This window comes from Podarcis cretensis (assembly GCF_951804945.1).
Source record: "Podarcis cretensis genome assembly, chromosome: 1".
In the NCBI taxonomy this organism is placed as follows: Eukaryota; Metazoa; Chordata; class Lepidosauria; order Squamata; family Lacertidae; genus Podarcis; species Podarcis cretensis.
In genome coordinates, this window is record NC_137170.1 from 126,975,467 (window position 1) to 126,999,190 (window position 23,724).

Genomic DNA, 23,724 nt, shown 5'->3' on the forward strand with positions numbered 1-23,724 from the left:
CTTAGACTTCTTATTGGGTGAGCAACACAGCCAAGCAACACAGTTGGAGCCTCCCTCCTCCCTGGCTGGCAGGGAGGGAGGGAGGGAGGGAGAGGAGCTGCTTCCTTTGAAATTTAAGGGACATCCATCAATAAGGGACAGCAGCGGGACATGGCGCTGGAATAAGGGACTGTCTCTTCAAATAAGGGACACTTGACAGCTATGAGCCAGCATAGCCCAATGGTCAGGAAATGAAAAGTCCATTACATTGGCTGCTCCAGGCCATGCTTTCAGCAGAGGGAGAAACTCAACAAGCTTTCAGTGGTACCTTGGTTCCCAAACATAATCCGTTCTGGAAGTCCGTTCCAAAACCAAAGCGTTCCAAAACCAAGGCGCGCTTTCCCATAGAAACTAATGCAAAACGGATTAATTTACCATGAATTTTACTATCTAATGAGACCATTGATCCATAAAACAAAAGCGATAATCAATGTACTGTACAGTACTATAAAATAAGACAGTATTGTAGATGATAAAAATTAATGATGATAGTCATTGTTTGGGTGGGGGGCTTTTATCCATTTCCGTAGTCACACAATTGATCAGTAGCTGAACAGCCACACAGTCACAAAAACAAATTAGCCGAAAAAGCCTCAAAAACAAAAGCGCAAAATAAATAGCAAAAACAAAAGTGCCATACTTAATCCGTTACGGAAGTCCGTTTGACTTCCGAAATGTTTGAAAACCAAGGCGTGGCTTCTGATTGGTGCAAGCACCCCGGAAACAATAGCTGACAGCTGCATCAGATATTTGGCTTCCGAAAAACATTCGAAAACTGGAACACTTACATCCAGGTTTTCGGCGTTTGGGAACCAAGGTACCACTCTAGTTGTTTCCCTGCACAAACTGAGCATGTGTCCTATTGCACTTCCCAAAGCGTATTACTGCAAACGTTTCTGGAGGTGGAGGCATGTTTGGAAATGTGAGCAGCTTTCCTGGTCATTGCAAAGTACCCATTTTACAGAAGGAAAAACTGGCGAGCCTCGGAAGCGCACCCCGAAGGCAAAAAACCAGAGACCTCAAAGGAGAACGTCTCTGTCCCCAAACATACAACCCCCTTTCAACTAATCGAGATATGAGGATGAAGGGACCGGTTTACATATTTAATAAATAATAAATGCTATTGATGTGAGATGATTTTTAGAATTCTAAATGCTCTTACTCATTCCTGAATGGCTCTCTGTCGCTAGGATGTGCTACAGAGAATAGCCAATGCGCTGCATGTGTCGGAACACACCCAGAACGCCTTGATTCGAGAGGAGCTGGTGGAATGGAAGCAGCGGCAGCAAATGGCTTGCATTGGAGGGCCGCCCAATGCTTGCTTGGACCAGCTTCAGAACTGGTAGGCCTCTTCTAATCAAGGCCTTTTGGGGAGAAGTCTGGAAGAACCGAGCCCTGCAAAACTTGCTTGAGAATTGTATGTAGAGGCTGCTTTTCCAAAGCTGCTTGGGGAAGCGGGGAGTGTAAATGGGAGCCTTCGCACAGCCTTGAAGCACCCTTATTGAACCTAAGCAGGTCTGAGTCTGCTCAGTGCCTGGATAGGAGACCACTTTTATTTGCATAGAATCATAGAATCATAGAGGGCCATCGAGTCCAACCCCCTGCCAAGCAGGAAACACCATCAGAGCACTCCTGACATATGGTTGTCAAGCCTCTGCTTAAAGACCTCCAAAGAAGGAGACTCCACCACATTCCTTGGCAGCAAATTCCACTGTCGAACAGCTCTTACTGTCAGGAAGTTCTTCCTAATGTTTAGGTGGAATCTTCTTTCTTGTAGTTTGGATCCATTGCTCCGTGTCCGCTTCTCTGGAGCAGCAGAAAACAACCTTTCTCCCTCCTCTATGTGACATCCTTTTATATATTTGAACATGGCTATCATATCACCCCTTAACCTCCTCTTCTCCAGGCTAAACATGCCCAGCTCCCTTAGCTGTTCCTCATAAGGCATCGTTTCCAGGCCTTTGACCATTTTGGTTGCCCTCCTCTGGACACGTTCCAGTTTGTCAGTGTCCTTCTTGAACTGTGGTGCCCAGAACTGGACACAGTACTCCAGGTGAGGTCTGACCAGAGCAGAATACAGTGGCACTATTACTTCCCTTGATCTAGATGCTATACTCCTATTGATGCAGCCCAGAATTGCATTGGCTTTTTTAGCTGCCGCGTCACACTGTTGGCTCATGTCAAGTTTGTGGTCAACCAAGACTCCTAGATCCTTTTCACATGTACTGCTCTCAAGCCAGGTGTCACCCATCTTGTATTTGTGCCTCTCATTTTTTTTGCCCAAGTGCAATACTTTACATTTCTCCCTGTTAAAATTCATCTTGTTTGTTTTGGCCCAGTTCTCTAATCTGTCAAGGTCGTTTTGAAGTGTGATCCTGTCCTCTGGGGTGTTAGCCACCCCTCCCAATTTGGTGTCATCTGCAAATTTGATCAGGATGCCCTTGAGTCCATCATCCAAGTCGTTGATAAAGATGTTGAATAAGACCGGGCCCAAGACAGAACCCTGTGGCACCCCACTAGTCACTCTTCTTTATTTTATTTTATTTTGAATTTATATACCGCCCTATACCTAGAGGTCTCGGGCGGTTCACAGAAAAGATCACAATATATAAAATCCAAATAAGAACAATAAGCCAATAAATAATACACGCCCCCTCTAAAAAGAGCCACATTTTAAAAGGGTATAAGATGTTGCATCAGGTCAACTAGAGGCCTAGTTAAAGAGGAACACTTTTGCCTGGCGCCTAAAGGTGTACAGTCGTACCTTGTTTTGCGACCGGGATCCATTCCAGAGCACCGGACGCTAGACAAAAAGGACCCACGACAAAGCGTGTGCGAGCGGCAAACCTAGAAGTAACCCGTTCCGGTACTTCCAGGTTTGCCACGGACGTTCGGCAAAATGGATGCCCGACGAGGCGGACTCAAAACAAGGTACCACTGTATAATGAAGGGGCAGGTGAACTTCCCTGGGGAGAGCATTCCAGAGACGGAGCCACCACAGAGAAGGCCCCGTTCTCGTGTTGCCACCCTCTTGACCTCTCAAGGAGGAGGCACACGAAGGAAGGCTTCAGAAGATCTCAGGGTCCGGGTAGGTTCATATGGAAAGAGGCGGTCCTGGAGGCATTGCGGTCCTGAGTTCCACATTGGAACTGCACAGTGGCAAGAAAGCAGGTTAATACAGTAAACGTTTCCTGCAGATTCTCCTCTGCGCTTGGCAATATCCAGTGGTCCAAACACTGGATTCTCTCTGCTCCACACCACGGGAGGCATTAACTAAGGAAGACAAGGGCAATGTCTTCCCTTTTCTCTCAAGGCCAGTTTCCCCCCTCCTGCCTTCTCGGTGTACAGAAGCAGGATGTTTGTTGGGTCTGCCCTGTCGAGCACCCTGACTGGAAGACAAAACAGGTTCCTGAGCTGCCTCAGAGGTTGGCTTCTTTTCCCCTCTGTCCATTGGCTTTGCAGGCCTTGGAGGAATAAGTTTTTCTCTCCCTCCATCCCACACCCCAAGTCTCTGAAGCTGCAAGTTGACGCAGGAGTGTTTTGTGCTCCTAAGTTTTGCAGAATGAAAAGCTGTTAAGGTTGGGATATGCAAGCACTGCTATTCCTTTTCTTTCTAGATGAAAGAAATTTGTCCCCTGCCCCAGTCAAGTAGAGAGTGTTCAAACCTCAACTCTGCTGTGCTCTAGCTGCATTGCTTAGCCCTGCTAAAATAGAATACTCCTTACGTGGTCCTCGCTGCGAGATCACATTCATCCAGTGCTTTACAAGCTGCACTGGCTCCCGGTGGGGTACAGGATGAGGTTTAAGGTGCTGGTTTTAACCTTTAAAGCCCTATACGGCCCAGGACCCTCGTACCTACGGGACCGCCTCTCCCGGTATGTCCCATGGAGGACCTTACGATCTTCAAACAAAAACATCTAGGAGGTTCCAGGCCACAGAGAGTTTAGGCTGGCCTCAACCAGAGCCAGGGCTTTTTCAGCTGCAGCTCCGATCTGGTGGAATGCTCTGTCACAAGAGACTAGGGCCCTGCGGGACTTGACATCTTTCCGCAGGGACTGCAAGACAGAGCTGTTCCACCAGGTCAGGGCGCAGCCTGACTCCCTCCTTTGGCAATCTTCACAGGACTCTAGCCCAATGGTTGCCATCAATTTGATTTGAATTAATTTTATATTGAAATGATTTTAGAATGTTGTATTATTTTATTGTTGTTAGCCGCCCTGAGCGCGGCTTCGGCTGGGGAGGGTGGGATATAAATAAAAATTTATTATTATTATTATTATTATAAATGGTAGGTTTACTACAGTCGCAGAGAGTCTTCAGCAAATTCGCCAGCAGCTTAAAAAGCTGGAGGAGTTGGAACAGAAGTTTACCTACGACACAGACCCCATCCCACAGCAGAAAAATGGGCTGTATGAACGGACATTAGGCCTCTTCAAGCAACTCATTCAGAGGTAGGTTTGGGGGTTTTGTTTTGGGTTTTTTGGGTCCATTAAAAATGAACCAAAATAATAAAATATATTATATTTTTAATTTCGCTCTTTGGTGCCCTTTGCCATAATTCGTTCTCTTGTCGAGACAAATTAGAATGCCATTTCTTTATTCCTTGTCCAGTTCCTTCGTGGTAGAAAGACAGCCTTGCATGCCGACCCACTCTCAGAGACCGTTGGTCGTGAAGACTGGAGTTCAATTTACAGTAAAACTCAGGTAATTCCCCCTCCCCTTAAATGATCCAGATTACTGTCCCTTTAAAACAACCAACCAACCAACTAAAAACAACCAACCAGCAACACGTTTCAAGGCGGCCATGCCACATTAGTTGTAATGTTACAACTCCAAACCAGGGAGAAAATGGTACCATGTCTTGTCCAAACCACGGAGGAAAATTGTGCCCAAACAAAAGGGCGGGAATTGGAAAAAGTGTCACGTTTCTGTTTGTGGACCAGTTGCAAACTTACAGCTAAGACAACATATCTGACTACTAATTTCTCACTACCTCTAGTACAGGGGTCAGCAACCTTTTTCAGCAGGGGCCGGTCCACTGTCCCTCAGAACTTGTGGGGGGCCGGACTATATTGGGAGGGGAAATGAACGAATTCCTATGCCCCACAAATAACCCAGAAATGCATTTTAAATAAAAGCACACATTCTACTCATGTAAAAACACCAGGCAGGCCCCACAAATAACCCAGAGATGCATTTTAAATAAAAGCACACATTCTACTCATGTAAAAACACGCTGATTCCCAGACTGTCCGTGGGCCGGATTCAGAAGGTGATTGGGCCGGATCCGGCCCCTGGGCCTTTGTTTGCCTACCCATGCTCTAGTAGTTTCTCTATCTGATGAAAAGCCAATTCTACAGAGCACTTGTCAGGTAGTGGTTGGTTGAGCTGAACGATCTGTGGTGTTCCAGCTATTAGCTGGCTTCTGGCAAGTGTACATGACAAAACCAGATGGGGGCTGCTTCTCTAAAACGTTGTGGTTTGGGATGGGCACACGTTGACCTTCAGTACATGAATCAGCTCCCCTTTTGCTATGTGTGGAAAGGAAGCTTTCTTTGTTGTCTTGAGAACTTGAAGGGAATGCAGGGCTCGTCATGAAGTTAAAGATGGGAGTAATTTCTTCATTAACACACTAGTGATATATGTCTTGTGCTTCCAGATTACTGGTGAAACTACAGGAACTGAATTACAAATTGAAGGTGCAAGTTGTATTTGATAAGTAAGTGACGCCTTGCATATGTTATTGACATCCAGATCAAAATTTCACTCAAAACTGAAGCATTAGTTGTTGTTTACCTTTGCCCTCTTTCTCTGCCCATTTAACCGTAGCCGCCTTTACTCCAACCAGAAGGAAGCTTCTCTGAAAGTTTTCTACTTTCTAAGAAACATGAAGGGTGATTGAAAATAGACAATCCACTAGTGGCTGTAGGGTTGAGATTGCATCCACACAATCCATTTAAAGCATATCCTGATACCACCTGTGACAATAGATCCCTGTTATCCTTCTCCAGCTTTCACACTTTCCCTATTTCTGTTTAGGACTCAAAAGTAAAAATTCTGGTATGCTTTTCTGCTGACAGGTCTTGCTCATCTTTGAAATAGCAGGTCCTGCAGTGTATAACATTTGCACACTGGAGAAGTTTACCACTGCTTAAAACACCCACTAAAAAAAACTACAGTGAAATTGATAAATTTGCCACATACATTGTCAGCTCTATATAATGGATCTCCCCTCACTATTTTTATTCCTTTGCAGAGACGTCAACGAGAAAGTTGCTGTTAAAGGGTACGTTGACTTCTTGTGTGCACTACTGCTTGTTGTTCTTGTTTCACAGTGAGTTGATTAGTCTCCAAAAAACTTTTAAAATCTGTTTTCACTGAAGATTTAGAAAATTTAACATCTTGGGGACGAATTCCAAAGTGATGAACATGGAAGAGTCGAATGGAAGCCTGTCAGCAGAATTTAGACATCTGGTGAGGCATATCTTTTTGGCATTCAGATTCTCAAAATAATCTTCATAATGTTCTGTCTTCGTTGTCCCCCAAAACGTTCTGTGCTACTGATGTTTGTGTATTGAAGGGGTATATATTCCATACAGGCCACAATTATCAAGTCTGTCACTGTTTTGTATTCACTTCTGCTTTTATTTAATACACACACACAAACACACACATTTGTGTGTATGCATATACAATGACATACAACGCACAAACACCCCTATTCCTTTTTGGTAGGATTGCTTTCGTAAGAAGTCTTCTTGTTCTTTCCTTCTGTGCCAGAGCTTTTCCATTTATAAGACTAGCTGTTTGTTTGTTTTTTACCAAAAAAGTAGGCTTAAAATTGGGGCTGGTCTTATACACAGGTACTGCTGAGGGGTGTTTTCTTAAATTGGAATCCCCCCAAATAGGGGGCGTCTTATACACGGAAAAATATGGTAATTTTGAAATACTTACCTGCTTGTTTTTTTAAAAAAATGTGGGGGTTTTTTACATGTGCATTAATTCAGTTATACTCCATATTAATGTTGGTACATTTCTTATACTGTGGTACCTCCGGTTGCGAACAGGATCTGTTCCAGAGGTCCGGCCATATCCTGAAGTTTTTGCTACCGGAGGTGCCACTTCTGCGCATGCGCAGAGGTGGTTTTCTTTGCTTCTGCGCATGCGTGCGCGGCGAAACACTTCCGGGTTTGCCGGTAACGTAACCAGAAGTTTATGTTACCTGAGGTTCCACTGTATAGCACAAACTAAGGTTGCTTTACAGACCCATAACTAGGGCTGGGCAATATCTGGTTTTCAAAGTTGTGCTACGTCACCAGCTAAACATCACATCATGTCAATATATCACAATGTCTGAAATAAGGATGGAACTATGTGGATGCATTGGCTGGCTTCACGGTTTTCCCCGCAGAGTGATTTTTACTGGATTGTTGAATATTGCTTTAGTGGATATAAGTTATGTTTTTATTACGGCTTTTTTGTATAGGATCAGATTGCTATTAGGAGTCTATTTTGTTGTTTCTTCAGCTTGTAAATGGCCTTGTGTGTAGTAGTATAGAAAGGCAATATACAAATTAAAAGTGAAATGAAAGTATTGGCGTGGGGAGACACAATATCGCAAATTTCTCTTTCAATGAGAGGGGGAAAGATTTAAAGAAAATCCTTCATGATTCACGTGAAAAATAATTGCACAATATTGCCACCTGTGAGTCTGACGTTGACTAGTTTCATCCAGAGCTTCCTTTGGGAGAATCTAGTAAAGGGGTAGTCAAACTGGTACCCTTCCAGATGTTTATTGAACAAGTCCCATCATCCCTGACCATTGGCCGCACTGGCCAGGGCTGATGGGAGTTGGAATACAGAACATCTAGAGGGCACTAGGTTGGTGAAGTTTGTGTTAGGGTGTTGCTCACCCCTGGCTAGTCAAAATGTGCACCATGGTTTGGCACCTGACACGTTGGTCTTTGAACTGTGTCTTTGATTGGTTAATATACTGAAAAATGAACATAAATGTCACTCACTTTGAGACATTCCTTCATTCTACAGCAATTAAAGGAGCAAAAGAATCCGGGAAGAACCAATGAGGTAAGAGGAATCAACACTTATGCCGTTCATTTTGCCTGCTTGGTTTTCTTTTGATTGGATAGCGGATTTTTAATAAGCAATGGTAATAGACTACACAAAGGGATGAGGGTGGCGCTGTGGTCTAAACCACTGAGCCTCTTGGGCTTGCCGATCAGAAGGTCAGCAGTTCAAATCCCTGCAACAGGATCACAGTGAGTAAATCTAAGCCTAAGGTGTTCACCTCATGAACACCTTATAATGTCGATATAAAAGGTAAACGGAATGCGGGTGGCGCTGTGGTCCAAACCACTGAGCCTCTTGGGCTTGCCAATCAGAAAGTCAGCTGTTCAAATCCCCGCAACAGGGTGAGCTCCCGTTGCTCTGTCCCAGCTCCTGCCAACCTAGCAGTTCAAAAGCAGACCAGTGCAAGTAGATAAATAGGTACCGCTGCAGCGGGAAAGTAAACGGCATTTCTGTGCGCTCTGGTTTCCGTCAGTGTCCAGTTGCTCCAGAAGCAGTTTAGTCATACTGGCCACATGACCCGGAAAGCTGTCTGCGGACAAACGCCAGCTCCCTCAGCCTGAAAAGTGAGATGAGCGCCACACCCCATAGTCGCCTTGGACTAGACTTAAGTGTCCTGGTGTCCCTTACCTATTTTACCGCACACCATGACTCCCCATAGATTTGAGGTTACCTTAGCCTGTAAATGTTAAACCTGATATTAGTTAGAGTGATAATATAATTATATAACTGAAAAAATACCAAGGCCTCCCTTGTTAACCTTTCATATAGAAGAGCAGGATTTTTAGCTCAGCATACCAGATATTTTATTTTCCCCATCCCACTGGGCCAGCTTTTGACAGGTGGGTGGGGCCACCTTCCTGTTAGGCACCTGATGCAATAATGATGTCAGGTGATTGACAAGTGGTTGTCCCACCTATATTGGGGGGGCGGAGATACTGTCCAATGAGGATTGCACAGGAAGTTCAGTCCTTTTTCTAAAAAAAAAAATAAAATGGAAATTTCAACACAATAGTTTTATCAAAAATACATCATCCACAATATATTATTTTTCCCCTCCATTTTTTTTGCCCTCCCCTCCCCCTAAACAAACAAAAAAACCCAACCTCCCACCCCACCCCCGGACTTCCCACAGCTCCTTTCTCTGGTTTCTCAACACATATTTCTATCTGCATCTTATCAAATTGTAAAAATCCTCAAGTTGTCTTTCTATTCATTACAATAAACAGTTTGTGAATGTTTATTCAAAACCTGCCGAAGAGTCCAGTTCATTTTCAGTCCTATGTTCTGAAGGGTTTGGAGAATCTAAACAGTTCTCTTCTTCCCCAGCGAACGGGATCAGGGATCAGGGGAGTTGTGTAGTGTGACAGATTCCTGTAATTGTTTTTATTTTAAATCTGCCTTCTTCCTTTATAAAGGGGCCTCTCATTGTAACAGAAGAACTCCATTCTCTCTCTTTTGAGACAACGCTGGAACAGTGGGGCCTCATAATTGTTCTAGAGGTAAGTGTGCCAACTACTCAGGACATAAGGCTATGTATGTAGCAAGAGAAGAGTGAATTTTAGGAAAAGTCTTGTCCCAATCTACCCACGAACCAAACTGTGAACACAGCCTGGCACTTCCTTGTTTGTTAGATTTGCCCAGCTATGTCTCGTTTGCCAAACTGGGAGCAGTTTGCTTTTGTGGTAAAAGCAATTAAATGGAGTTTGGCTCACTCTGCAGTTTGTTTTGTTTTTAAATTCACCAAAGAGCTTTGAGCGTAGAAAAGTGAATCTTCCAACCTTGGCTATACAGGCAACAACCAATTTAGTTTCGTCTGAGCATGTGCGCATGGCGCCAAACCAGGAAGCAGCCCCGAAACGTCACAGAGATGTCATGAAAGGCGACATGCGCATGGTCCACCGATGCGCTTGGGGGTCTGGAATGCAACCCCTGGCGCAAAACGAGGGTTGCCTGTCATATCTTCCTGTGTCAAAATATCCAGTCATGTTTTGCTAATTGTAATGACGTGATGCTGCTGCCTAAAATAATTTGGTACTGTGTCTCCCCTTAATTTCCGTGCCTTTGACCATCTTGGAAGCGTTCGCTCAATTTTTCCCTGTCACCTTCGCTTCCCAGACCACCTCCCTTCCTATTGTTGTGATCTCCAATGTCAGCCAGCTGCCGAGTGGATGGGCTTCCATCTTGTGGTACAACATGCTGACAAATGAGCCCAAGGTGAGTTTCCTGGCATCCTTTTTAAGTGCAGGATTTGGGTGGGTGAGTGGATATTGAAACAGTTGAAAGAATACTCTTTATTAAAGCAAGCCCCATTATTTTGTTCATCGATTTACAGTCGTACCTTTGTTTTCAAACAGCTTAGTTCTTGAACGTTTTGGCTCCCAAACACCGCAAACCCGGAAGTGAGTGTTCTGGTTTGCGAACTGTTTTTGGAAGCCGAACATCCGACGCGGCTTCCGATTGGCCGCAGGAAGCTCCTGCAGCCAATCAGAAGCCGTGCTTTGGTTTTCTAAAGTTTTGGAAGTCGAACAGAATCCGTTTTGGAAGGTACGACTGTATTCATTAAATTTATATCCTGCTCTTTGAAGAACTTAGGGTAGCAAATACATCAATAAGTAAAGAGAGTCTCCTTTTTTTAAAAAAAAAAATAATTAAAAACTTTTGAAAGAAAGCAATCACCCTCTCACAACTAAAGAGCATTGTAACTTACCAAAGTCAATAATAGTACATGGCACAAAAGGAAAATGATTGTGACAGAGGAGGAAGCAAGCTCTGGTTTTGAAGGCTCTGTTTATGAAGGCTGATAATCCAAGCATTGGTCATATCTGTGCACAGACCAATTGACCATAAGTTCAACATAAGACCCATTGAACATGGACATAAGTTATTTCAGTGAGTTTACCCTGAGTATGGCCCACGTTGGATATCATTTCTTCGAACAATCATTTGGAATGAAAACTGTTTAAGGAGAAAGGAGCTAAAAGTGGCTGGCTTTTCAGCTTATGGTTTTGCAATATTAAATAGCTCATGTAAAATGGTACCTTTTAAAAACGTAATTGGAAAGCTCCATTCAGTGATGAGATTTTCTTCAGTTACATACGCTGAAGACCCAATTGGACACTTGATTTTTTTGGAATTGCTTTTATGACCGTTGCATAAACATTAGCATTGTTTGAACTCTTTTATACATGGCATTTTGGGGAGAAAAAGCAGCATTTTTCCTCTTGATTTAAATTGTACAAGGGCAGTGCCATTCTCTGTGTAAGAAGAAATCACTTGCTTTGCTGATGCTGATCATATTTCACTTTAGAAAACGCACACCAGCTGCTTCCCGTATAAAATTAAAAATGGGCATGAGAACATGCAAATGGATTGTAGAGTTGTCAAAAAAAGGAAAAGGAAGAATGTGGACAAAATGCAGACAGGAGAAACTGCACACAACAGTCACAGAGAAAGCTTAAGGATTATAGTTAAATCCACGGCCATTTTTTTAAAATAACATTTTTGAAAACAAGCAACAAGTCGTAACTACAAAATTGCAGGAAATTTTATTGGTCTGTCCCCCCCCCCCCCCCGCTCTGCCCAGGTAAAATAAACAATTATTGTTAGAGTTTCCATGTAGGTTGTCTGGAAATCCAAAGACCATTTTAAGTTATGCGCCCTGGTCTGCCTCCTGTTTCCTTTTGAAATAGTAATGCTTTATGTTGCATCAGAAGGCACCCGTCTCCTCAAAATGATTCCACGTTTCAGGAGTATATGTCTTGTTGAGTGGGAAGATAAAGGTTTTTTTATGAGGAGGTTGAAGCTCCCTGATAGAGATGTAAAAACTCCCCACATGGGTGTTTAGGCCTAGCCTTGTGAGAGCCAATATGGTGCAGTACAGTGGTACCTCGGGTTACAGACTCTTTGGGCTATGTGTTTTCAGATTATGGATGCGCCAAAACCCAAAAGTACCAGAACAGGTTACTTCCGGGTTTCGGCGCATGTGCAGAATCACATCCACGCGTGCACAGACACGGTGCTGCGGGTTGTGAACGTGCCTCCCGCATGGATCATGTTTGCAACCCGAGGTTCCAGTGTACTTAGTATTTCAAAATAAGGGGTGGGTCTAGACACAGGTTAAAAATGTTATAAATAAGCCAGAAATTAAATCGTTACAATGAAAGAAAAAAAATGCCTATGTAAAAATCCATATAAAGTATTGTGCTCTCTGGCACCATCTGGTGTTGGATATTTATAACACAATCAAAACGTATTAATGTGACGAAATGTAGCTGAGTCCTGGGACCAAGGAGACTGGTTCAGATCTCCACTCTACCAATGGCTGACCAGTCATCATGTCTCAAGTTTCTCCTACTAAGCAAGGTTATGAGAATAAAACGGGAGAAATTTCTATGACACTTGGGCTCCTTTGGAAGAAAGGTGGGATGATATTCCTGTAAATAAAACAAATGTCAGTAAATAGTGGCTCAGATTCTAAATCCTTTACTTTTCCTCTCTAGAATTTGTCCTTCTTTCTGAACGCGCCGTGTGCAAGGTGGTCGCAGCTTTCCGAAGTGCTGAGTTGGCAGTTTTCTTCCGTCACAAAGAGGGGACTCAATGCAGAGCAACTGAGCATGATAGGAGAAAAGTTACTTCGTAAGTGACGTTCGAAAATGTTGCTTGCACTGTCAACCTCCTTAAAAAAAATAAATGCATGCACCTTTCCACCATGTTTAATTAGAGGTTATGCCATTTCTTTCATTTCTTTTCTGGCGCACAAGCATAACAGTTTCATTTCTTATCGGTTAGGAGGGAGGAGGGAAAGAGAAAACAAAGCAGGAGACAAGGTAGAATAGAATAGAATAGAATAGAATAGAATAGAATAGAATAGAATAGAATAGAATAGAATAGAATTTATTATTTATACCCCGTCCATCTGACTGGGTTTCCCCAGCCACTCTGGGCGGCTTCCAACAGAGTATTAAAATACAGTGGTCTGTTAAACATTAAAAGCTTCCCTAAAGAGGGCTGCCTTTAGATTCCTTCTAAAAGTCTGATAGTTGTTTTTCTCTTTGACATCTGGTGGGAGGGTGTTCCGCAGGGCGGGCACCACTACCGAGAAGGCCCTCTGCCTGGTTCCCTGTAACTTGGCTTCTCTCATTGAGGGAACCGCCAGAAGGCCCTCGGCGCTGGACCTCAGTGTCCGGGCAGAACGATGGAGGTGGAGACGCTCCTTCAGGTATACAGGGCCGAGGCCATTTAGGGCTTTAAAGGGTCAGCACCAACACCTTGAATTGTGCTCAGAAACGTACTGCAAATTATCTGCAAATTAACTGTAAAGTATCGGTTCAGTTCAGCTACCCCCTGGGAAGCAGTCAAGTCTCTACCTTTTCGCTCACCCATATATTGTCTTGTTGAAACACTCACCACAATGTCATTTCGATACTGGTATTCAACGATGTGGCAATTTATCACAAAGCCCCTACTGTGGACCACCTGGCTGAAGCTTGCATGAAGCCCAGTTGTGTGGCTATTCCCTCCCCCCCACAGGTGGAATAAATGAAGACAACGGACACAGAGTTTTAGGTTAATGGGCGAAAAATGGCCACAACTTTATTGATTACAGGAAAGAAGGGTATTGGCTTTAGGCATTGGCCCTAACCGACTATCCGGTCTGACCGGGAAGGGTTAAACACCAACAGGGGGAGCCACCCGAGATGCATATCCCTAGGTGCTCCCCAAGGGGTTACCGCTCGGGGGCGCGCTTTAGGCCCTAGCCTCCGTAGGTTTCGGACGAGGCGTCGCCCCTCGGAGTCCTTTAACGAACTACCCTTCAAGCATTGGGGGAGGTGATGGCGTTCCTCCCCCCCAACCTCATCTGCATGATAATACCCCGGCCAATGCCTACCGCCAAAACCGAGGGAGTTGTGACGATTTGCTACGAGGTAGGCGAAAAAAACCAAGTGGCTCACAAAACCAGCCAATTAGCCAAATGGAAAAACTCCTACCAGGCCCCTTGCGGCGACCAGCCGAAGCCCATAGCAAGGTCAGTGGCAAAACCTAAAGGGCGGGTGGGTGGGAAACTGCGTCGTCTCCAGGGAAGAAAGGGGGTGAGCCAGGGGCTGCCCTGACCTTAAGTGGCCCTAGGAAGGCCCGCCCCTGCCGCCAGCCAATTGGCTGGCGCCACAGGGTATGCTAATTGGGTGAATCCCTGTCTCCTGCGAGGCTGACGCCAGCCTCGCAGAGTGTGGGCGGGGTCGTGATCCCACAACCCCCCCTCCTCCTGAAGGTCGGAAGGGGCATTATGTAGCTCCTGCCCTAATGAAATTGTGAGCTATTCACTCTTCGAATCTGTTTGAAATTGGAAGTATTTCTGGGTTTATTATTATTATCATTATTTTAAAAACATCACATTTGTCAAAAGCGAGAAGAAAGCAAAATCTGCCGACTTGATCAGAATATAATTGGGGAGGGAGTCCCATGGACTGCAAGAAGATCAAACCTATCCATTCTTAAGGAAATCAGCCCTGAGTGCTCACTGGAAGGACAGATCGTGAAGCTGAGGCTCCAATACTTTGGCCACCTCATGAGAAGAGAAGACTCCCTGGAAAAGACCCTGATGTTGGGAAAGATGGAGGACACAAGGAGAAGGGGATGACAGAGGACGAGATGGTTGGACAGTGTTCTCGAAGCTACCAGCATGAGTCTGACCAAGCTGCGGGGGGCAGTGGAAGACAGGAGTGCCTGGTGTGCTCTGGTCCATGGGGTCATGAAGAGTCGGACACAACTAAACAACTAAACAACAACAAAGCATCCTGATTTGTCAGTTACTAGGAAATTCCTAAGTCCTTAGCACGGCAGTGCAGGTGGGAATAAGGCATTTTCCAATCAGCAGGGTTTTTCTTTTCTTTTCTGGGAGTCCTTCCTCTCCCTTTGCCCTTGGGGTTTAAATTCAATCCTTTGTGTTCTTGGAGGGTAAGATTCTATCTCCAATCTTACATGTGATACAGATATATTAGCCTAATTACTATCTGAAGAGTAACACGGCGATAACTTGTTTCCCTTTAGCGAACGGATGCACTGCGGACGGCACTATTACTTGGGTGAGGTTCTGTAAGGTAGGATATTTCCTTTTTTCTTTTTCTGAAGGGGCCAGAGTCCAAGCACTGCTGGATCCATTGATAACCAGTTGGTTGCCTAAGTCAGAGACAAACCGTAGTTTTATAAGGGAGTTTAAGGTGGCGTGATAAAGGCCTTTGTTCATCATCTCAAAAAAGTTTTGTTTATTTTTTTTGAGCCACTGCAGAAACCTGAAAAAACGTGTGTGGGGGCCATAGTGGAAAACAGCGCCTGAACTGTCATTTTTTAAAACTTTCTGGTGGGGAGGGGAAGCTGTTGTTTGCTAAAACAACTCGCCTCAGGTCTTACAATCTTGCATTCTCTCCAGTTGCCAGCAGAGGGTGCTAAATAGAACAGAAAACACATCAGTATACTGAGCATCATTTTGTTGTGGTTGTAGTTTTATGATGCAGTGAGCAGCAGGGTGGGGGGAGATTGGGCCAAGGGGAGAGCACCCAAGAGAGGAGTCTTGTATTTTCGGAAAAACAGACTGTCTTGAGTGCACAACCATAGGCAACATTATATTGCTGTACCGCAATGTGTGCAATAGAAGTCTCTCTCTCTCTCTCTCTCTCTCTCTCTCTCTCTCTCTCTCTCTCTCACACACACACACACACACACACACACACTCCTGATACAGGGAAGTGCACAGCGTACACTGCATGTTTGGACGGTCTGTGGTTTCGGTCATTTTCAAGAGAAACGCACATGTGCAAAGTGCAATCTCTTTTGGTGCCCAGTTGCCTTCTATGAATCAGCTTGCTCCAGATACCTTTTACTAGCTTTCACCAGGTTTGTTCATAGGTTACCCTGAGCACAAGTCACAGACTGTGTTTGTGCATGTACAAGTGTTTGTGGTGGCTGGTTTTTAAAAAATATATATAGTAATTATTTTTATTTTTATTATTTATATCCCACCTGTCTGGCTAGGTTTCCCCAGCCACTCTGGGTGGCTTCCAGCAGAATATAGAAACATAATTGAATGTCAAGCATTAAAAACTTCCCGATACAAGGGTTGCCTTCAGATGTCTTCTAAAAGTCAGATAGTTGTTTATTTCCTTGACATCTGATGGGAGGGCGTTCCACAGGGTGGGCGCCACTACCGAGAAGGCCCTCTGCCTGGTTTCCTGTAACCTCACTTCTCGCAGTGAGGGAACCGCCAGAAGGCCCTCAGAGCTGGACCTCAGTGTCTGGGCTGAACAATGCGGGTGGAGAAACTCTTTACGGAGCAGTAGCTCAACTATTGGGCACACAAGTTTCACACTCATTGAATGCAATGTGTGAACACCCTTATGCACAATAGCATAAAGGTGGCCTTTAGACTTGTAAGACGGTTGGAATGCATGTGGGAATGCGAATGTATGGAACACAAAATCAGAAGACCCAAGAACAGCCGTGAGGGAAAAAATTAATGAGAAGAGCACCACTGATATAACGGATACTCTTAACGTACGAGCTCAGTTGTGGTTAGCTGAAGTAGCAACTTCTAACGCGCTGTTCTTTTGTTTCCTTCAATTTCAGGAAAACATAAATGACAAAAACGTTCCCTTCTGGTTGTGGATTGAAGGCATCCTTGACCTCATTAAGAAACATCTTCTCGCCCTCTGGAACGATGGGTAAGAATTTCAGAGGCTGCTAGAGGGCAGTGGATGGGCTTGGAATCCTAAATAAAACCACGTCTGGAATTAATAATAAAAATAATTATTATTATTATTATTATTATTTATACCCCGCCCATCTGGCTGGGTTTCCCCAACCACTCTGGGCGGCTTCCAACAAAAGATTAAAAATACATTAAAACATCAGTTAAATAACATTAAAGGTGTTCTGGTTGGAATTGGGCATCTTACAATGCAGTCTTTGTGCATCTACTCCAATATAAGCGTCATTGAATTCATGGGATTTTATTCCCAGGACCCTTGTCTCCCCCCTTGAAATCAGTGGTGCTTAAACGATGCTTAGCTTTGCCCCTGCCAAAAAAAGAGAGAACATTTTGCATATGGAATAGTCTTGGGGGCATGAGGAGAGAAACACAATGAAGGAGATTTCAGTTTTAAGGTAAGAAGGTTTATGGCAAGGATGGGAATCTGTCGCTATGCAGATGTTGGAATTCAGCTCCTCCCTGCCAGAATGACAGACAGTCAGAGATTTTTGTGAGTTGCAGTTCAGCAATGTCTGGAAGGCCACAGTTTCCCTGCTCCTGGTTTAGGGACTGTTGTCAGAACGGCAGCTCAAAGACCCATTGAAACGCAGTTTAAATGGCTTATTATATATCTGCTGGTAGGCTCCAAACAACAGCAGTCTAATTAATTGTGTAAACAGTAATTGCTCAGAGCGTCAAACGATAGGCAGTGCACCCATTTCTCAAAACAGAACTTTAATTGCCCTGAAATTGCTTTTTTTTTATGGAGCAGTATAAAGTATATATGGAGAAGAAGCTGGGGGATAGATAGACCTCTAGAGAGCTATTGTAGCTTGTTATCCACAGCATAGCAAACAGGTTTACTGAGAACATAAAAGCGTTTTTATGGCTTGCCTTCGTTATGAAAAAGCAAGTAATGTAAAGAGACGGATAGCTGGGACCTGCTGGAATATTTGCAGAATATTTGGGAGCTTCTAAACAGCGAAAAGGTTCTGCCTTGACCCCTCCCCCCCAAATTAAGGTGAAGGAAATGAGGAACAATTAGCAAGTTGCATCCCTAATTTGTAATGCAACTTTTGATTTTGTGGTCAGTGAAGGTGGGTATTTTCTTAAAGCAAAGGTAAAGGGACCCCTGACCATTAGGTCCAGTCGTGACCGACTCTGGGGTTGCGGTGCTCATCTCGCTTTATTGGCCGAGGGAGCCGGCGTACAGCTTCCGGATCATGTGGCCAGCATGACTAAACCACTTCTGGCGAACCAGAGCAGCGCACGGAAACGCCGTTTACCTTCCCGCCGGAGCGGCACCTATTTATCTACTTGCACTTTGACATGCTTTCGAACTGCTAGGTTGGCAGGAGCAGGGACCAAGCAATCAGAGCTCACCCCATCACAGGGATTCGAACCGCCGACCTTCTGATCAGCAAGTCCTAGGCTCTGTGGTTTAACCCACAGCGCCACCTGCGTCCCTGGGTATTTTCTTACTTAATAGTAAAACCCAACTTTCACTCCAATGATTCTCCTAAATCTGTACTGCTGCCACGATGGGAGTGGAGACGCTCCTTCGGGTATACTGGGCCGAGGCCGTTTAGGGCTTCAAAGGTCAGCACCAACTCTTTGAATTGTTCTCGGAAACGTACTGGAAATACTCATTTGTAAGCCATTTTGGCAGTTACTGGTGGATAGGACTTTACCCTAAATTGGTGCGCTCTGGATGTTGCTGGACTTTGACGTCCATCAGCCCTGATTGAAGAGAGTTGGGAGTCTCTAGACAATACCTTCAGGGCCCCAGGTTGGTGTCCTCTTGACTTACTACAAGGCCTAAGTCCTGTCACAAATGTTTTTGTGCATCTGTGCTCTTCTCTCTTTGACATTTCAGAAGCATCATCGGCTTCATAAGCAAAGAACGAGAACGTTGCTTGCTCAAGAATAAGCCCACCGGGACCTTCCTCCTGAGGTTCAGTGAAAGTAGTCGAGAAGGAGCCATCACTTTTACCTGGGCAGAAGGACCACAAAATGGTAGGCAAACAATCAAAAAGAACACTCATTTTGTGTTCAAGGGCTTAATTTTTTTTTAATACATTAAAAAAAATTTTTTTTTTTAAACCCATCCAATTTCATATTTTGGGGGGGAGGGGCAGCACACATACTAAAATTGGAATGATACAGAGTAGATTATCATAGTCCTTGCGCAAGGATGACACGCAAATTCGTGAAGCGTTCCATTTAAAAAAAAATTTGTGCATGTGCCATTCTTCCAAGTTTTTCGTCTGATACCTGCATACAAGGAATGGTAGAATTCTTAAAAGCATCTTCACGTGGAACACTACCAAGATTGATACAGTGGTACCTCGGGTTACATACGCTTCCGGTTACAGACTCCCCTAACCCAGAAATAGTACCTCGGGTTAAGAACTTTGCTTCAGGATGAGAACAGAAATCACAGCGGCGGCGGGAGGCCCCATTAGCTATAGTGCTGCTTCAGGTTAAGAACAGTTTCAGGTTAAGAACGGACCTCCGGAACGAATTAAGTACTTAACCCGAGGTACCACTGTATAAGAATTCCACACCGTGGATATTGCCAGTATAAGAACTGAATAGATTATATTTCCTGATCAATCTGCTGGACTTTAATTTATCATAATATGTTTCGTTTGTATGATAAGTTGGTCTATAGAACCATATATTTTGATATGATATGTTGAATCACATTAAAAAAGAACTTATATACAGCCTGTATATTTGTTTGTGTTGTTATTTTTTTGTGGCAGCAAATCCTCCCATGTTCATTGAAGCCTTGCTCTCCAAGCACAGTTGTTTTTTGAATTGGGCCTCCTACACAATAATAATGCTTATCACTAAGCTATGGAAATTTTCTCTTGCGCCCCAATTTCTCAAAAAAATAAATAAAATTGGAATGTTCCTTCCTTTGAAACAAGTCTCTTGCTTCCTGTTTTCCTCTTGGCATAATTGTGGGAAAGAGAGCTAGGCAGGGATTTTGAGAGAAACGAGAGAATGGAGAAAAACATGGAAGGAGAAGCTGGTTTGTTTTTCTGACTGCTGTGTAATTGGAATTTATAAGATTATGGAACGCAGAAATTATATACATCATCCAACCATTAATTCTAGCACGCAAGGGGGGGGCATATAAATTGTATAATTTGGCATTTGAAGGATTGGCATTATTAATTATAATTTCGTGTTGGCATAATGAGGCTTTTATTGGATTATTGTAATTGAAAACTAATAAAAATTATTTTTTAAAAAAATGGAAGGAGAAGTTGGCAACTTTTTAAGAGCCATCCTCCTTTTAACTCTGAGGGAAAGCTCCTCACCTGCTTAATTTCTCTTACGTTATAGGGTGGGACAGGGGTGGTGGTGAATGGCAACCCTAATGTGAAGGATAAACAGTAGATAGCAGCTTTCTGAGTTCTGTTAGCTCCTTAGCAGACCAAGTGTGTTGAAAGTTGAGTTTCTGATTTAATTCTTCTCTCTCCACCCCCACCCCCCCCCCTGGCTTTGTACCAGATAATTTATGTCACTCAGTGGAACCCTACACAAAGAAGGAACTCTCTGCTGTTAGCCTGCCCGATATTCTTCGCAGCTACAAGGTGATGGCCGCTGAGAATATTCCGGAAAACCCCCTGAAATTTCTTTACCCAGATATTCCCAAAGACAATGCCTTTGGAAAATACTACTCCAGGCCCAAAGAGTGTGAGTATTTTTCCTTTGAAACAAAAACATGTGTTGTGGTCAGTTCCATGAAGCATCAGTAGCTGAATTTGTAGCAGTGAAAAGCCATGTTCTTTTTTTTTTAAAAAAAAAAACAATTTCCTCTCATTGCCCACTAAATTGGGAGTGCCACCCCATCTTTGTTTCCTGGACCTCAAACAGGGATGGCACTTGTGGGGGACAGGGGGCAGCTATAAGGAAAAAAGCGGGGAATAGCAGCAAGCGGGTGATTTGAAATGTAGTCTTGTCCATTGCATTTTCCAGTGCTTTTTTTTCTTTAAAAAAATGTTTAGGGGTACTCTCGTTTTCCTGCTCATATTGAAATACTGCCCCTCAGTGAGGCCACAAAATGGATTCACAAAATGTTTAGGGGTATGCGTCGTCGTCCCCGAAAAATAGCACTGGCCTTTCCCCCCCAGTTCTAGACCTGACAATGCACGTTTTGACAATTCTGGGTGCATCCTCTGTGATATCATAGTCGCCAGTATGGACAGAATTGTTACGGGGTTGGAATTCCAACATCAGTGTTTTCAGTCGGCACAAGCATTTCATCTTGCCGGGCAGAACAACCCCACCTTTTCCCCCCACCCACCACATGCCGTTTTGGAGGGTCTCTCTTAGCCCCACCCCAAGCCAATTGGGTGCAGAGGGTGGGGGAGCCCCATTGTACAAGTTGAAGTCCTTGCTGGGGGCTTCCGCTGGCAAGTCTCGTTCGATGAAACCCAACCGTTGTCTTTACATTAAAGTGAAGTCCCAAGAAACGTTGGGAGTGCTTTTGTAGTATTTTAATATTCTGTTAGGGACGCGGGTGGCACTGTGGGTTAAACCAAAGAGCCTAGGACTTGCCGATCAGAAGGTTGGCGGTTCGAATCCCCACAACGGGGTGAGCTCCCGTTGCTCGGTCCTTGCTCCTGCCAACCTAGCAGTTCGAAAGCACGTCAAAGTTCAAGTAGATAAATAGGTACCGCTCCGGCAGGAAGGTAAATGGTGTTTCTGTGCGCTGCTCTGGTTCGCCAGAAGCGGCTTGTCATGCTGGCCACATGACCCGGAAGCTGTACGGCCAATAAAGCGAGATGAGCGCCGCAACCCCAGAGTCGGCCACGACTGGACCTAATGGTTAGGGGTCCCTTTACTTTACTAATATTCTGTTGGAAGCCACCCAGAGTGGCTGGGGAAACCTAGCCAGATGAGCGGGATATAAATAATAAAGTATTATTATTATTATTATTATTATTATTATTATTATTGGGGTTGGAATATCTGCACGGCCCTCCGGAAGTTGCTAGAATCCCAACTACCGTGAGCTCCTGACCATTGGCTATTTTTGGCTGGATGAACCAGTTCCGTAGTTACTAAAACTGGGTTTTGTATGTGTTTTTCTTTCATCATTTTAGCCGCAGAACCCATGGATGTGGACGGCGGAGGAAAAGGATACATCAAAACTGAATTAATCTCTGTGTCTGAAGTGTGAGTTTGCTGAGAAGACAGCTGAATGTACTTTCAAAAAAAAAAACCGGTGATAGATGCTAAGAAGTGAAATTCCTGTGTTGTTATTACAGGGTAGAACACTCCCCACCCCCACCGCCCCACGTATACACACACACCTTCCTTGCTGCTTTCGCAGTGCGGACCTTCAAAGTGACCTCTGGGGTACCAGCACAGCTGAACGATATAACCTGTTCATGCCTAGGCTGACTCCAGAAGCTCCTCCCATGGACCATCTTGCCTTCCAAACACACCATCACTTAGTGATGCACTGCGCACTTGGAGGGGGGGGGTGGAAAAACCTCACGCACAAAGAAATGTCAAAATAAAATGTTAATTTTGGATATTGGTATAATGTGCTTCTTTGGTGGTACTTAATTTGGGACGGACAACCAGATTTCCCCAGGGCTTTTTTTGTTTCCTGTTTTGTTTTGTTTTGTTTTTGGAAGAGGGGCAAAGGGTTACGGCTACTGGGTTATCAGCTGGCAAGGGGATGCAGCCTGGGGGGGCGGGAGTCTAAAGGGAAGGGACTTGGAGCCTGGGCTGAGCCCACAGGTGGTTCTGCACAAAGGAGCAGCAATGCTTTAGGCAGGCATTAAGTGGGGAGAGAAACCTGGTTTCAGTTTTCTCCCTGGCCCCTTCTGCTTGTCCCACCACTCAGGTCAGTCTTTCCTTTGCTAAATCTCTGTGTGGTCTCCCTGCCCACTGTCTGCATTCCTCTGTTTCCCCTTCCTCCATAAATCCAAAATTGCACCCTCCATTCCCTAGCTGCCCCCTCTCTTTCCCACTGGAACACTCAACACCTCCCCCCATAAAACCCAGTCTGTTTCTTCAGTTAGTGTGTTTCAATATTCTGATTTAAAACTTCCCCCTTGTGTGTGAGAGATAGATAGATAGATAGATAGATAGTTCCCAATCCATTTGACTCTCTCTAAACAAATTAGATTGTAAGCCTAGAAGGCAGGGACACTTGTCTCGTTGTATGTGTTTTGATACAGTTCCCAGTTCTTAAATGCTAATAAAGTATATAGGATCCTTTTCTATCCTAGAGAGCCCTTTTATCAGTTTCCAGCTAAATAACTGAGAACACAGTATGCCACTGTAAGTTAAATATTCCAGAATTCTCTCTTGTCCAGCCATCGGGGAGCAGGCTCCATCAGCTTTGTAGCCACTCCCCCTAGGATGACATCATCAACCAAATATGGGTAAATGGGTGGAGCTATAGCTTAGCAGTAGCGCAGTAGCTTTGCAATCAGAAGGTCTCCTTGTAGGTGTGGGAATCCTTGGAAAACCACTACCAGTCAGTGTAGATAATATTTCTCTTAACTGACCATATTTTTTTTAAAGGTGTTGTCCAATTAACCAGGATTACCTTTTAAAATTGATTTATTAAAGGGTTTGGAGCCCTAATTTTTAATGTCACACTAGCCCAGCCTCCCAAAGTGTCCTAACAAATAGATCTGGTAAAGTCGTGGTTTTTAGAAAAATAATAATAATGTATGACATGGCAACAGTTGGAAGAGTTTTAAGGCCATCTCCTTACAGCATGCCTTCATCTTCCTGCCTCACGTTTGCATTTTGCCATGCATGAAGGAAAAGGTGCTTCTTTGTGAGTAGGAACAGGTCAAAGATGTGTGCTGCTC

General features: G+C 44.2%; 1 protein-coding gene across 2 annotated transcripts in view; it reads left to right on the forward strand.

Annotated features, from left to right (window-relative positions):
• The window catches only part of STAT1 (signal transducer and activator of transcription 1), a 43,406-nt gene that overhangs the window by 13,949 nt on the left and 5,733 nt on the right, over window positions 1–23,724 (forward strand). For both annotated transcript variants that reach the window (XM_079978196.1, XM_079978195.1), the window contains exons 8-22: window positions 1,230–1,381; window positions 4,332–4,490; window positions 4,651–4,743; window positions 5,699–5,758; window positions 6,296–6,325; window positions 6,423–6,513; window positions 8,086–8,124; window positions 9,543–9,626; window positions 10,243–10,341; window positions 12,627–12,762; window positions 15,175–15,224; window positions 16,747–16,841; window positions 18,744–18,883; window positions 20,393–20,578; window positions 21,991–22,063. In XM_079978196.1, the coding sequence (XP_079834322.1) occupies window positions 1,230–1,381; window positions 4,332–4,490; window positions 4,651–4,743; window positions 5,699–5,758; window positions 6,296–6,325; window positions 6,423–6,513; window positions 8,086–8,124; window positions 9,543–9,626; window positions 10,243–10,341; window positions 12,627–12,762; window positions 15,175–15,224; window positions 16,747–16,841; window positions 18,744–18,883; window positions 20,393–20,578; window positions 21,991–22,063 (1,487 nt within the window). The remainder of the gene's footprint in view (window positions 1–1,229; window positions 1,382–4,331; window positions 4,491–4,650; window positions 4,744–5,698; window positions 5,759–6,295; window positions 6,326–6,422; window positions 6,514–8,085; window positions 8,125–9,542; window positions 9,627–10,242; window positions 10,342–12,626; window positions 12,763–15,174; window positions 15,225–16,746; window positions 16,842–18,743; window positions 18,884–20,392; window positions 20,579–21,990; window positions 22,064–23,724) is intronic.